Source organism: Silene latifolia, chromosome 1 (assembly GCF_048544455.1).
Source record: "Silene latifolia isolate original U9 population chromosome 1, ASM4854445v1, whole genome shotgun sequence".
Lineage (NCBI taxonomy): Eukaryota > Viridiplantae > Streptophyta > Magnoliopsida > Caryophyllales > Caryophyllaceae > Silene > Silene latifolia.
Genome location: NC_133526.1, coordinates 54,499,268 through 54,514,268, shown reverse-complemented (window position 1 = coordinate 54,514,268; position 15,001 = coordinate 54,499,268). Strand labels below are relative to the sequence as shown.

General features: G+C 38.0%; 1 protein-coding gene across 1 annotated transcript; it reads left to right on the top strand.

Annotated features, from left to right (window-relative positions):
- Window positions 1-8,326: 8,326 nt before the first annotated feature.
- LOC141647005 (protein FAR1-RELATED SEQUENCE 1-like) lies at window positions 8,327-9,121 on the top strand. The gene is made up of 2 exons (XM_074455036.1): window positions 8,327-8,590; window positions 8,813-9,121. The coding sequence occupies exons 1-2, from the start codon at window positions 8,327-8,329 to the stop codon at window positions 9,119-9,121; spliced, it is 573 nt and encodes a 190-aa protein (XP_074311137.1).
- Window positions 9,122-15,001: the final 5,880 nt, after the last annotated feature.

Genomic DNA, 15,001 nt, shown 5'->3' with positions numbered 1-15,001 from the left:
ATTGAAGTTCAACTCATACTTATAATGTCATTCACAACACCAAATTCCAATTATAAATCACGAATTTCCATTTGAGGCACTTTTAAGACGGAGTTTTAAGGCAACTTTTTGAGGGTAAAATCATCAAAATCTATCCTCCAACATGATATAAACAATACTTAAGGCTCAATTCTACCATCTAACCATTGTAAAACAACCAAAAATCGATTTCAATTTTGCAAACCCTAGAAATTTCGGTTTCAACTTTTGCAATTTCTAGTCTAATGTACAGCAATTAATCACCAACAAATATGGAAAGAAGACATGTGAATCATATTTCAACCATTAAAAGCAACAATCTATCCATATGAATCAAAAATTTCAGATTTTTATCCCTATTCTAACACATTCAATTCAATAAATCATGTAAATTAGGAAGAAAAGCATACCTTGATTGAATAGCAAAGCAAAAAAACGAAATTAAACTAAGAAATCAACCCCAAGAATCACTACTAACCCAAGAGAATGAGAGATTTTGAGAGGAATTAGGTTTAGATGTTTCGAAATATAGAGGAAGAATGAGGAGAATGGGAAAGAAATAGAAAGAATAGGGGTTCTATGAAAACCCGTAGGATTCGCTGTACAGTAATCTACTCGATCGAGTGCCCTGGGGTACTCGATCGAGTACCACCCTACTCGATCGAGTAGGAGCTAAATCATCGAGTATCTGCAGGAATTGTTTTCCCACATCCCGACATCATAGCTTCCTAACTAGATCGAGTGAGGTCTACTCGGTCTAGTAAGCACCCGCACTCGGTCAAGTATAGTTAAGTACCGGTCAGAAGTACGAAGTAACTTGAAGATTCCTGCAAAACAACATGTGTGTCGATTCCAAACTAAGTTCGGAATTCGGCACCGATTATCGCACTTGCTCACGCATTACCATCACTACGCACCGTCTCAACTATTAAAGCATACATTACATTACGTCACACAAATTGCCCAACTCGAATCATTTCTAAACATAATCCCGCCATCATAATACACTTAAACTTACTTTACATGTTATTACTAAACTCGTGTTTACTTCAATTTGAAGCATATAATTATCATCAATTCTTTCTTTCACTTATCTCATAAATACATACTATTTAAACAAATTTCTCAATCATGTCTTACATTCTATCATAAACAATTCATTCTGCATGAAACAAATAGTACGCAGCGGAAAATTTCAACCAACAAGTAAGGCATAAACGCATTACTTTATGCTATGTCTCGAACTATAACTCAACTATACTATAACTATCATCATAGCAATTATGGTAGGATTTATAAACTCGTATATGACTACCGTCATCATTGACTTATAGCAAACACCCACATGCCCACTCTTCCTATCACAACATTCAGCCCCACATCTTCACGCATCACTATTACGTAAACTTTCGTCACATATCTCATAACCATCGTATAAGCTCACTAATCATTCAAACAACTTCGATAATTTCATCAACAGTTACCATACACGGCCCAATTATCACTATCACACCTCTATTAATTCTAACAAAGACTTAACCAGAGGTAGCCCCGGCACAATTAACATGCATATCACACATAGACACACGAACCCCACATTCCCATACCATGTGACTGGCTTAAGTGTCATGGGGCCAAGATTTTGAAATGAGGGCACCTACTCACCCAAAATCTAGCATCAGCTGGGGCTCCCATTACACATACACCAGGTTCATTTTATTAGACTCCCTACGTTCATTATGTTTATTTGTTACAGGTTCCAAAATCGTCGCTCTGATACCACTTTGTAACACCCCCATATTCAGAGGAGCCTTAACTAGGCCTTCCTTAGGATATAAGGGCGCTACCATCTCGGTTGCCCGAGGATAGCAATAACCAAACGTCGATAAAAGAACTATTAAGTTATATTACAAGCGATTTAAACCAAAATACGATATAAAGGTACAACTCAAAGACTATTCACTATGACCGCCATATCTCGTGAGGACTCATCCCTGCCCGGACTCCAGCTATCAACAACATCAACACCTGCTAAGACTGACTGCTCACCATAAGGGATCACGACAGACACATAACAAACAAACAACCATACAAGGTCAGTACTGAGATAAGATACAGCAATAACAACTACAACTAACAACACAATGCAATGCTATTAGTCTCATACACGCAATCACGATACTCCAACCAATCTCCGTCACTGACTGTCCACTGGACCAGTCCTGCCAGTGGGGGACCGCAGCCGTACCCACCAAATCCCCGCTCATAATACCGAGCGATAACCCTGTCCATTAATGTGCACATCCCCTCCCGTGGCGGGTTCCACGGAGGGCGAAACTAGGGCGTGAAGCCACTCCCGCAAGTGACCCCACTCAGCCGAGGACACGCCTCGAGAACCACAGACAGCAATCACAACCACAATCACAGTCGTCACAATACAATTACTATGTCAAACAATCACAGTACTATCACAACGACCGACACACTAGACCATCTACAGAAACTGAGTAGGCGAACCTACCTTTAAGCCACCGCAACCAATCCATGTCGACAGATAACATGTCCAGCGACCAAGCAATGCCTATAACCAGAATACCATCATCTATTACTAACAGGCAAACCCTAACTAAAAGAACAAGGACACGGATGATGATTATGACATACCTATTAGGGAGAAACTCAGCAAGAGACCGCTACCCGACACAAGTGACGCCCTCCTAAAGTTCGAGGATCTTCAAAAAGGCTTCCATAGAGGTTTTGAGGTGAAGGGAAGGGAAAGAGGCGACTGAAGGATAGAAGGAAAGTGGCGGAAGTGATATGCAGATTTAAAAAAACGCGATATAAAACCCTCGCTGAAAACTCGGTACTCGATCGAGTACCCAACCTACTCGATCGAGTGGCCCCCTACTCGATCGAGTAACCTAGCTACTCGATCGAGTAGCCTCTACTCTATCGAGTACCACTCACAACTCGCAACCCAAGATGGTTTTGGCACACTTTTCTAAGACTACTCCCGCTCCCATGGTCAGTCAACGTTGGTCAAAGGGTCCCTAAAAGGGCGGGTATTACAGCTTAGTCGCTGCCTTTGACGTTGGCACAGTTGCTGCCTTTTGAGGAGGTGCACTTGCTTGCTTCTCAATGGGCACCGATTGCTCCTTCGACAAAACTGGCACATCATGCACGGCGACGGCTTTTTTCCGCGCCTTCTTCCTCGGCACATTGGTTTCTTTTTACTTTTGGATCGGAACCTTCGCACTGCTCCTTTGGTCTTCTTCTTTGGTGGCTTAAGCACCTTTTCGTAGGCACCTTACTTTCCTTCATGGCACCTTTTTTGAAGGAGAGGTGTTGCACAGCGTAGACTCTCGTAGGCACCTTTGTCGCCTTTTCATTTGTAGGATTGTGACTTTTCGGTCCGCATCTTCTTAGTCGGCTTTGGCACGTTCTCTGTCGGCACCTTTTTGCTCGTGTCTTCTCCGATGCGGCCACTTTAGCCTTCTTAGTGGGAGCCGATTTCTCAGGTACCTCTTCTTTCCTGACATTGTTATTTTCAAAAATTAAAATCAGAAGTTTACAATAACAATATAAATGATAACTATTAAATTGAAAAGGAATGATGGTAGTCAAGTCGTTGAAGAAATGACAAATGGAATACGAATAATGGCGGTCGAATAATTTTTTAAAGATCAATTGATTCTGTTTTACTGTAACAATGAGACAATATATCATAAACCCTAATAGTAGTGACTTGCGGTCGAGCAAAGATTTTTAGACACATACTCTGATGCATGAGATGCTTCGACTTCCTTTCGTGTCTTTGTTGGTTTTGACGGCTTACGTGTCGGCACCTTTTTGCTAGGTGTCTTCTCTAATGCTACTTTTGCCTTCTTCGTCATGAGATGATTTCTCGGGCACCTCTGCTTTCCGACATTGTTTTTCCAAAAATCAAAATCGAATAAGATTAAAAGTAAATCAATTACGCCTACTACAATCGATAGGTAATGATCTTTGCTCTTTAAAAGGATAGGGGATAGTATACATCGTTATCTTGTATCGTTGTTACAAAGAATAACATTGTTAATGTATATCTGTTGAGAAATATTATAAACTTCAGGAAAAGGGACATTTCATGCAAATCACTAATAACTCAACACAACGAAGAGTCATAGGGACATACTGATCCGCATGAGATGCTTCAACGTTTTTCGGTGCTGGCATTTTGGAAGGCTTTTGTGTCAGCGCTTTTTTGCTCACTGTCTTTTCCGAAGCTTCCACTTTAGCCTTCTTACTTACGGCAGATTTCTCAGTTACTACGTCTGCTTTCCTGACATTGTTTATCAAAAAACCAAAACAGAATAACATTAAAAATAAAACAATTACAGCTATTAAACTGATGTAGAATGATGGTGGACGAGTCTGTCAAAGAATGTGGAATGGAACAAGAATGATAGTATCCTCAGAGAATGAAACAGTGTTACAGTATTGTCAAACAATTGTTTTGATATAAAACTACAGTAACACTGTTACAGAAGCAATTGCTGCTCTTGAAAAGGATAGGGGATACACTTTTACTCTGATAGTGTTACAGTAACATTGTTAATGTAGATCTGTTGAGAAATATTATTAATTTCAGGAAAAGGGACATTTCATGCAAATCAGCTCAACACGACGAAGAGTTATAGGGACATACTGATCGGCATGAGATGCTTCGACGTTTTTCCGTGCTGGCGGTTTGGAAGGCTTATGTGTCGGCGCTTTTTTGCTCGGTGTCTTTTCCGATGCTTCCACTTTAGCCTTCTTACTGACGGCAGATTTTTCAGGTACTACCTCTGCTTTCCTGAGATTGTTTATCAAAAAACCAAAATAGAATAACATTAAAACTAAAACAATTACAGCTATTAAACTGAAGAGGAATGATGGTGGACGAGTCTGAGAAAGAATGTGGAATGGAATAAGAATGATAGTATCCTCACAGAATGAGACAGTGTTACAGTATTGTCAAACAATTGTTTTGATATAAAACTACAGTAACACTGTTACAGAAGCAATTGCTGCTCTTTAAAACGATAGGGGATACACTTTTACTATGACAGTTTTACAAAGTAATATTATTCTTGTAGATTTGTTCGAAATATTATTAACTTCAGGAAAATGAACATTCCCGCAAATCACAAATAACTCAACACGACGAACAAATAAATCAATCGAAAGCGTAACGGTAACACACATTAATTGCTCATTTATTACAAATCATTAACCCTAATTTTGAAGCGAAAAACTAGAACGCGGAAAATCGAGTTACTCACTTGAGCAAAACAGTTAGCCTAAATCAATTACAATGACAACATTAACAACAAGAACTATAATAACCTAATTTTTTTATCGAAAACTCAATTTCTTTCTTCGATCAATTAATAAACGCTTCAAATCACTATAATCGAGACTAACAACAACAACAATAACAACAACAACAACAGTAATAACCTAATTTTTTACTGAAAACTCAATTTCTTTCTTCGATCAATTAATAAACGCTTCAAATCACTATAATCAAGACTAACAACAACAACAATAACAACAACAACAATAATAACCTAATTTTTCGCGGAAAAATCAATTTCCTGCTTTGAGCAAAATAGAAACCCTAAGTCGATGATTATTTGAAGAAAAAAGAGTATAATCAACACTAAAAACAACAACAATAACAACAATAATAGCAATAGCAACAACATGCAGTGGCGAAATAAGTTTAAAAACAATATAATGAAATAGAGCGATTTTATACCTCTTCGTCATCTTCGAAACGATTGTTCTGAGTAAATATAATAATGATCTTCACTTGATTAGTGTGATTTTGCTTGATGTAATAAAATTTTCGGAAAAAATTTATGCTTTAGTGAATTAACTGCCAAAGAAAAAGAAAGTGAAGCGGTTTTTAGAGGGAGAGACAGGCGTTTTAGAGAGAGAAAAAGAAGTGAAAATTTATGAGGAATAATGAATGTGTCGTTCTTATTATATATCAGCGCCTACTTTTTTTTTTTTTTTTTTTTTTAAATTAAGACACGTGTCATAATCAGGACGGTTGGATCAATAAGATCCAACGGTTCTTATTGATATGCTAGACTCATCTAAGATGATAGACTCATGGGATGCTCACTATATATATATATATATATATATATATATATATATATATATATATATATATATATATATATATATATATATATATATCTTTAGTTTTGTTAATCACTTGTAATATAACTTAATTGTTCTTTAATCGACATTTGATTATTACTGTCCTCGGGCAACCGAGATAGTAACGCCCTTATATGCTAGAGAAGGTTTTGTTAAGGCTCCTTGGTATATAGGGGTGTCACAATAACTGAGTCAGATATTCTTAATAATTCAATTGGACTTAGAATGATCCTTGAGTCAGATGTGCTCCTCTGTTATGTAACAGGTCAACCTCCAGTCCTCAAATCAAGTAAGCATTGTTTTAAATATAGGTTGCGACACCCATTTGTTAATGAGTTATCTAGGTTTCGTAGGGAACTATACACAATTTGACATTTTTTGTCTCTGTTTTCTATAGCCTCAAATTTAATAATATGCAGGGAAGTGTACAAAAAGAGCATGTTCATTTGCTAACTGTAGCATGTATTTATCAGAAATACTTTGTGTCTTATGTCACATCGATCATTTATGGCCTTGATGAGAATATGGGTGATGGTTCATCCACAGCTAGTACAGTTACACGGCGAGTTAAAATCACAAGGATTGGATGCCGAGCGTACGTTAGATTTGCCCTTCTACATGGCCTTGATGGCCCAGCTATGTTTGACGAGTTTTCTGAAGTCCACAATCATCGTCTCGGCTTCATGTCATGTGAGAGATCTCGATAAGATTTCACGATCCCTTGATATGTTCCAGAAGACGCTTATCTTAGACAACTCCAAGTTGAATATTGGCGCTGGATTGACCTTTAGACAGGTTAAGGAACTTGTCAATGGGTATGAAAATATCGGTGCTACATTGATAGATTTTAAGAACTTTGGGTTACGAGATGCTGACCTTTTCATCGATCGACTCGAGAAACTCAAAGCGACCCAACCCCAGTTCTACTTCGCCTATGATGTTGATCCGCAAAACCGTCTAACAAAGTTCTTTTGGGCTGATGCTACATGTATTAGAAACTACTCATTCTTTGGGGATGATGTGAGCTTCGACCCTACTTACGGAACCAACAAGTATGATATGGTTTTTACACCATTCACAGGTGTTAATCACCACAGAAAGTCGGTGTTGTTTGCCGGTTGTCTCCTGTTACACGAGGATGACATCTCCTTCCAATGGACCTTTCAGCATTTCTTGACTGCCATGGGACAAAAAGAGCCGCAGTTCATGATCACGGATCAATGCCCTAGCATAAAGAAGGTAATAGTGTGACAATGTTACTATAACAGACTTACTTAAATTTATTGTACCACAACTTTCTGACTCCAATTACCACTGTTCCATCTCTTCCTCTTTTACAAGGTTATTCAATAACAATGTCACTGTAACTAAATTACTAACATATAATTTACTCACTTGCTCTTTCCCTATCACTGGTCAATATCACGTTCTGACTTGCTGTTTCATTATGACTAGCATACAACAGGCTTTCCCTTCTGTTTTCAAGACAGCTAGGCATCGTTATTGTATGTGGCATATTACACAAAAGATCACGGACAAAGTTGGTTTAGCACTCTGCAGAGACACAGACTTCCTTGCTCGCTTCAACGCTGTTGTTTGGGACCCTGATATGGAGCCGTCGGAGTTCGAAGAGAAGTGGCAGAAGGTCATTTGATTTCACTGGAAGATAATGATTGGTTGACTACAATGTTCGATTTACGACACCATTGGATTCCCGCCTACAATCGTGACCTTGCCTTGGGCTGCATATTAAGAACAACACAGCGATCAGAAAGTACAAATTCGTTTTTCAAGCGCTATGAGAATCACTTTCGTACACTGGTCGAATTTTGGATGAGGTAAACAACTCTTTTTCATTCCTTACAAAGACACGGGAACAAAGTGTATGTTACTGATACCATTGTTTCATTGTTACATAAATAATTTGTTGCCGAATCCTTGTTGCATTAAAACCAGGTTCCAAACTTCTATGGACCAGCAGCGCTATACACGAAGGTGCGATGATTATAACAGCGACCACTCATTCCCTGAGCTTAAGACATAATTACCTATAGAAAAGCATGGCGCTATTATATACACACATGCTGTGTTCAATGTGTTTCAAGAAGAAGTAATGGCTGCCGATTCATGTGGTGGTGATGATTTTGAGAAGGAGGAGCATGCGCGCATAATTCATGTAATCGATGCTGAGATAGACAGAATTTTCAAGGTGAGGTTCGACCTTAGAAGCACAGATGCAGTATGCGAGTGTAAACTGTTCGAAAGAATTGGATTACGCTGCAGGCATATTGTGTGGGTTTACAAGGGCAAAGGAATTGGGCGAATACCAAGCAAGTACATTGTAGATCGTTGGCTAAATAACACACACGCAGTAAAGGTTTGATTCGAAAACATTATTACAGTGATGATTTTGACTTGTTACGAAATTGTTTCTGATAACATTGTAACCATAATTTCTTATAGTAACATTGTCACCATGATAAACAAGAACCTTTGTTTTACTTCCGTGCTTGATTCGAATGGGAATGTCATTGAGGATTCATATATGGCTACGTCTCGATAACGATCATTTGTGCAACGTATGGTCGAGTTCCGTCAGATAGTTGGTGTTCTCAAAACTTTACCTGCTGAACACACGGAAGAGTTAGCATCCCTCCTAGTTGAGTTCCGGCAGAAGTTATGTATTGAACCGCTTACAAAAGCCCAAGAGATGGAGATTCTGTTGGGCTGCAGCTCGTCGTCTGAAGTCACTATCCACTCTTCGGAACAAGCACGCAACAAGGGCAGCGGAAAAAGATTGAAGTCAGCTAAACAACAGGCCATTGAAAAAGCAGCCAAGCCAAAGCGCTATGTGCATACTGCAAAGAAAGAGTTACCCACGACAGGAGAACATGGCCGCTTCGCATAGCTGATGAAGCTGCTGAGAAAGCAGCTAAAAAAAAAAAGTTTGATACTGTTATGATGTTACAGTAAAAGGGTTTAGTTTTGGTTTTTTTGCACCACGATTTTTTAAGGAAAAGGGTTTAGGGTTGGATTAGGCGGCTCCGCGAAGCGGTGCCGCCTAATACAACACTAAACCCTTTTCCGTCCCGTTTTAGGAGCGTTTTTCCCCAAATTTAAATCCCGTCCACGACAGGGTATCACCCGTCCTTCCCTAGGGTTTAGTTTTGGTTTTTTTGCACCACGATTTTTTAAAGAAAAGGGTTTAGGGTTGGATAAGGCGGCTCCGCGAAGCGGTGCCGCCTAATCCAACCCTAAACCCTTTTCCGTCCCGTTTTAGGAGCGTTTTTCCCTAAATTTAAATCCCGTCCATGACAGGGTATCACCCGTCCTTCCCTAGAGTTTAGTTTTGGTTCTACTGTAACAGTGTTGTACTACGAACAACCTTTGTTTAAGGAAAAGGGTTTAGGGTTGGATTAGGTGGCTCCGCGAAGCGATGCCGCCTAATCCAACCCTAAACCCTTTTCCGTCACGTTTTAGGAGCGTTTTTCCCCAAATTTAAATCCCGTCCACGATAGGGTATTACCCGTCCTTCCCTAGAGTTTAGTTTTGGTTTTACTGTAACAGTGTTGTACTACGAACAAGTCTTTGTTTAAGGAAAAGGGTTTAGGGTTGGATTAGGCGGCTCCGCGAAGCGGTTCCGCCTAATCCAACCCTAAACCCTTTTCCGTCCCATTTTAGGAGCGTTTTTTCCCAAATTTAAATCCTGTCGTACGTTTTAGGAGCGTTTTTCCCCAAATTTAAATCCCGTCCACGACAGGGTATCACCCGTCCTTCCCTAGGGTTTAGTTTTGATTTTACTGTAACAGTGTTGTACTACGAACAAGCCTTTGTTTAAGGAAAAGGGTTTAGGGTTGGATTAGGCGGCTCCGCGAAGCGGTTCCGCCTAATCCAACCCTAAACACTTTTCCGTCCCGTTTTAGGAGCGTTTTTCCCCAAATTTAAATCCTGTCGTACGTTTTAGGAGCGTTTTTCCCCAAATTTAAATCCCGTCCACGACAGGGTATCACCCGTCCTTCCCTAAGGTTTAATTTTGGTTTTTTTGCACCACAATTTTTTAAGGAAAAGGGTTTAGGGTTGGATTAGGCGGCTCCGCGAAGCGGTGCCGCCTAATCCAACCCTAAACCCTTTTCCGTCCCGTTTTAGGAGCGTTTTTCCCCAAATTTAAATCCCGTCCACGACAGGGTATCACCCGTCCTTCCCTAGTGTTTAGTTTTGGTTTTATCGTAATAAAGTGTTGTACTACGAACAACCTTTGTTTAAGGAAAAGGGTTTAGGGTTGGATTAGTCGGCCCGCGCGAGCGTGCCGCCTAATCCAACCCTAAACCCTTTTCCGTCCCGTTTTAGGAGCGTTTTTCCCCAAATTTAAATCCTGTCGTACGTTTTAGGAGCGTTTTTCCCCAAATTTAAAGCCCGTCCACGACAGGGTATCTCCCGTCCTTCCCCAGGGTTTAGTTTGGTTTTACTGTAACAGTGTTGTACTACGAACAACCTTTGTTTAAGGAAAAGGGTTTAGGGTTGGATTAGGCGGCTCCGCGAAGCGGTGCCGCCTAATCCAACCCTAAACCCTTTTCCATCCCGTTTTAGGAGCGTGTTTTGACAATTTTAAACATAGTTACATAATCGTTGTTCAATTTAATTTACCAGAATTCTAATAGTAAATTGGACAATTAACCGAATTAAGATGTCATTCATTAAAAACAAGTGTTACAAACACTGATTAAAAACGAAATACTTCCAAACAGTAACAGTAGTTAACTTAAATATAAGCTGTCACAGTAAGCATAAACTGTAACAGTTAAGGAAATATTAAATCTTTTACTCCCTTCTTAATCGTTTGTTCACAGGAGGAGAATGAACGCTGCTTTCGCCCTCTAGCAACTCCTTTTTCAGATTATTCCTGTAACCTTCCATCTCTTCAATAGCTTTGACAACAAGAGGCCACTTCATGTTAATCGAAGGGTTGACTTTAGCATATGACTCCCTAAGAGCTGTAACACCAAGGAGAAACTGACGGTCTAAATCAGTTTCAGTGTATTTCTTCACTTTATTTTCTTCTAGCAGTTTCCCAATACACTTGTTTTCCGCCATCAGAAACTTGAGATGAGCTCCAGCATTGTTCAAGTCATTTTCAAGCACTTGTACTCGTTCTAGCATTTCTATTACCTTACTATCAGATGATATAACCTGCTCAAGTAATGAATCTCTATGCCTTGTCATTTCTTCCAGTTCAAACTTGGTGTCTTCCAGTTTTCTTTGAATTCGTTCCATTTTTCTCTTGCTGAAACAAAAAAAAAAAAAAAGAAAAAAAACTTATTAAAACAGAAAAATAAACTGTTTTCCCTAAATTAGAGAAAACAAAATCTATTTATAAACAAACATAAACTGTTTTCCCTAAATTAGAGTAAGGTAGTTCATATAATAAATGAAATTTTAGCAACAGTTGTAATATTAAACCATCCATAATCTTTATAGATATTTAATATTACAAAAGATTAAAAAAAAAATTAGACATGAAAAACCTTTGAATTTGTCTTGGCTTATTTTTTTGTTTAGAAAATGAAGTGTAAATGTTGAATGAAAATGAGATTATTTATAGATAATTGAAAAAAAACAAAACAGTTTAAAAAAAATAAATAAAAATAATAACTGCCTTGAAAAATGTCACTTTGAAGAAAGTGAAAAACTGTTTTAGAAAGATAACTGCTGCAGATTAGAGAATTCAAAGCGTCAAAAACATGTGTTACAGTAACATAATTGTGTTTTTTTAAAATGAGATTATTTATAGATAATTGAGAAAAACAAAACAGTTATTTTTTTTTTAAAAAAAAATTAACTGCTTTAAAACCCACTTTTATTAACTGCTTTGAAAACTGTTTTTAAATGATGATTGATGTTAACCACGTGCCTGTTCCCCATAATTAAGTCCAGTTATAAATGATGCACAGAGTGGAGAATTCAAAGCGTCAAAATCTTTTATTATAATTTTCATTTATTACTATCACAGTGTTACAGTAACATTACTTTCATTTTGTCTCGACTTTTTTTGTTAAAAAAAAAAACCAGTAACATTTTAAAAACTGTTTTCAAAATTAAATGCTTTAAAAAACAGTTAATTTTTGAATTCAAAAAGACAAAATAAGACATGAAATTTATTGAACCCATGTTTCGTTTTCCCTATGAAGTGCAGTTATAACAGCTGCAAGAGTGAAGAATTCAAAACATCAAATTATGTTTTCTTTTTTTCACTTTTGCAAATGTCACACATCACATGATAACATTGTTAATGAATTTCGCATATAATTAGTTATCATTATAAAGAACAAACTTATTAGTAATATATTCCAAAATATTCCAAAATATGTTCCACTGTCTATGATGACCACTATTACGTTGTTAAAGTAACATTGTTTTAGAGTACATCACTTGATTTTTACTTTAAAACGAAGTATGTGCATTTCAAAGTGTTGAGTGGCTTCGGTTCATTCTCAATCGGTGGTTGTTTGTCTGACAAATCATCTTCCGTTGCCTTCCCTTTGAGCATTTTAGCGGCTTCCCTCCCTTGCCTATATCGGGCCGATTGTTTTCTTTGATTTTTTGAAGATTTCAACGGCGTCCAACAATTCAGCCCGTATTTTGTTGATGTCACCATGAGCAAACATGCAGCAATTTGGGAAGCACATGCCCGCCGATAAAATGTGTTGTTGAGCAAAGAAGACTTGTTTGCATATCCCAAAAATTGGAGACTACTGTCATAGTGATACAGCCGACTTTTGAAATACGGAAGCCCGTTTCGCCATTTAAACTTCACATTTACCACAGGATAGCGGAGCATTTCAGTTACCCTCACGTCGCCCTTTGTGTCCAGGTAGTCACTCATGCAACCGGCCCGTCGAAAATGTAACATTAATTTCCTTTTACTATCAATTAAGAAATCGAGTAATCAACAATGTTACAAAGATAGGTGTAACGGTAAGAACATGAAACAACATAAAAATGTTACAAGATAGGTATTTCTGTAACACATCGAAATCGAAATGAAATCGTAAACATACAATTTGACAACTCAAGGGACTTACTCACGTAGTTGCGATGTCGTAAGTGAATGAAGACTCCCGATTAGCATACGATTGATTGTCGATCACACTAATATCTTTGTTGAGGAAATTAATACACACACAGAAGTAGTGATAGCCAGCCAAACAAGGTATAAAAATAAGTTCGGCATCAAGTCTGTAATTTGCCTTGCTCGCGTTGATGAAATTATCCCAAATTTCAAACAACTCGTTCTTTATATCGATCGTTCACTATCCTCTTGCATCACAGCCAAGTAGAGCATGCTTTGTAGTTTTAAAAAAAAAAAAAAAAAAAATGTAAGGGTTAGATTTCCCTTGTAAAAGAATCATATGTTATTGAATGTACGGACATTTAACACCGATGCAACTTACCATGTGACCTAGTCCTAAGTAAAGTATGGTTGGCCCTATCGCCCTTGTGCCTCTTTTGTTTGTTCTCGACATAATTCAAGAGATAGAGACCAAAGCATTTAAACACCATCCAATTTGTGTGACTCCTAGGACGTAGTGAGAGTATATCAGCTCTTGTCAACCTCCCGTTGTCTCCAAACGCAGCCAGGATCTCACCGTTACGTAACCATAAGAGTCGATTACTCAAGAGTTTTCGCAGAAAAAGTGTAACATAAACAGTGTTTAAAAAAACACTTTTTAAACAAAGATGTAACAAAGAACACTTTTACAAAGAACAACAAGTATTTTACCTTTTGTGGAAGTCGATATCATCCATAAACGCATAATCAAGAACGTGCCTTCTCGCATTAGTTGTCTTTGGACAACAGTTTCGATTTGCTCTCATAAATTCGAGACTAGGAATATATCACCGTCAATTTCACCGTGACCTAGAGAACATCCCATAGCATCATCTTTATGAAATTTAAATATTATCTCTTTATCTTCACCAATTGCTCTAGGAGAACGCTTGTAAGCATCCGACTTCACCCTCTACTGTTTGGGCTCTTCCTCCTTTTGTTTTTCCCTGTGGCTCCTTTGTTTTTTCCTCTTCCTTTTTTCCTTCTTCTCTTCCACCTTGTTTTTTGCAGTGACTTTTCCTTCACTATTCCCTTTCATTCCTGAATTTTGATATCCTCCTTGCACCTCTTTTCGTACTTGATTCATGTCGCTAAGAACAAGTATTGCACATATTTCAAAGACGGTACAACATTCTTTTCCGTTCATCCCCACTCGAGTCAAAAACATTCCCCGTGTAGAAAGCCATGTGCATCATCATGAAAACTCCACAATCCACATTTTTTGCAATGCTCTGCCATTTAAATTTCACATTATGCAGTGGGAAACTTTCCACTTTGGAGCCTTTTGCAATTTGCATTTCTGACAACATTTTCCCCATGATATTTGCCTGCACAAAAAGTAATACTGTTACTGTTTCTATGTTACTGTAACAATGAATTCCAAATTTTTTAATGGAAATTTAAAAGTATAACATTGTTACTGTAAGTAGAGAAACTTACCGCAGTTCTTGCCATTTTTGCTTTTCGGGATCTGGAATATAAGGGTTTGTTGTCTAGGTAGTCAACGGTTTGCGACATGAAATTTATGCAAGCACAGAAAAAGTGGTCCTCCAGAATGAGTGGAATGAATATCTGCAATTAAGCAGATATATATCATTGCTAAATAGAACTTCTATACACTCTACTTATATAAGAATAAAAAAAAAATTTAACAGTAATGTGGTTTACCATATCACAGTTGAA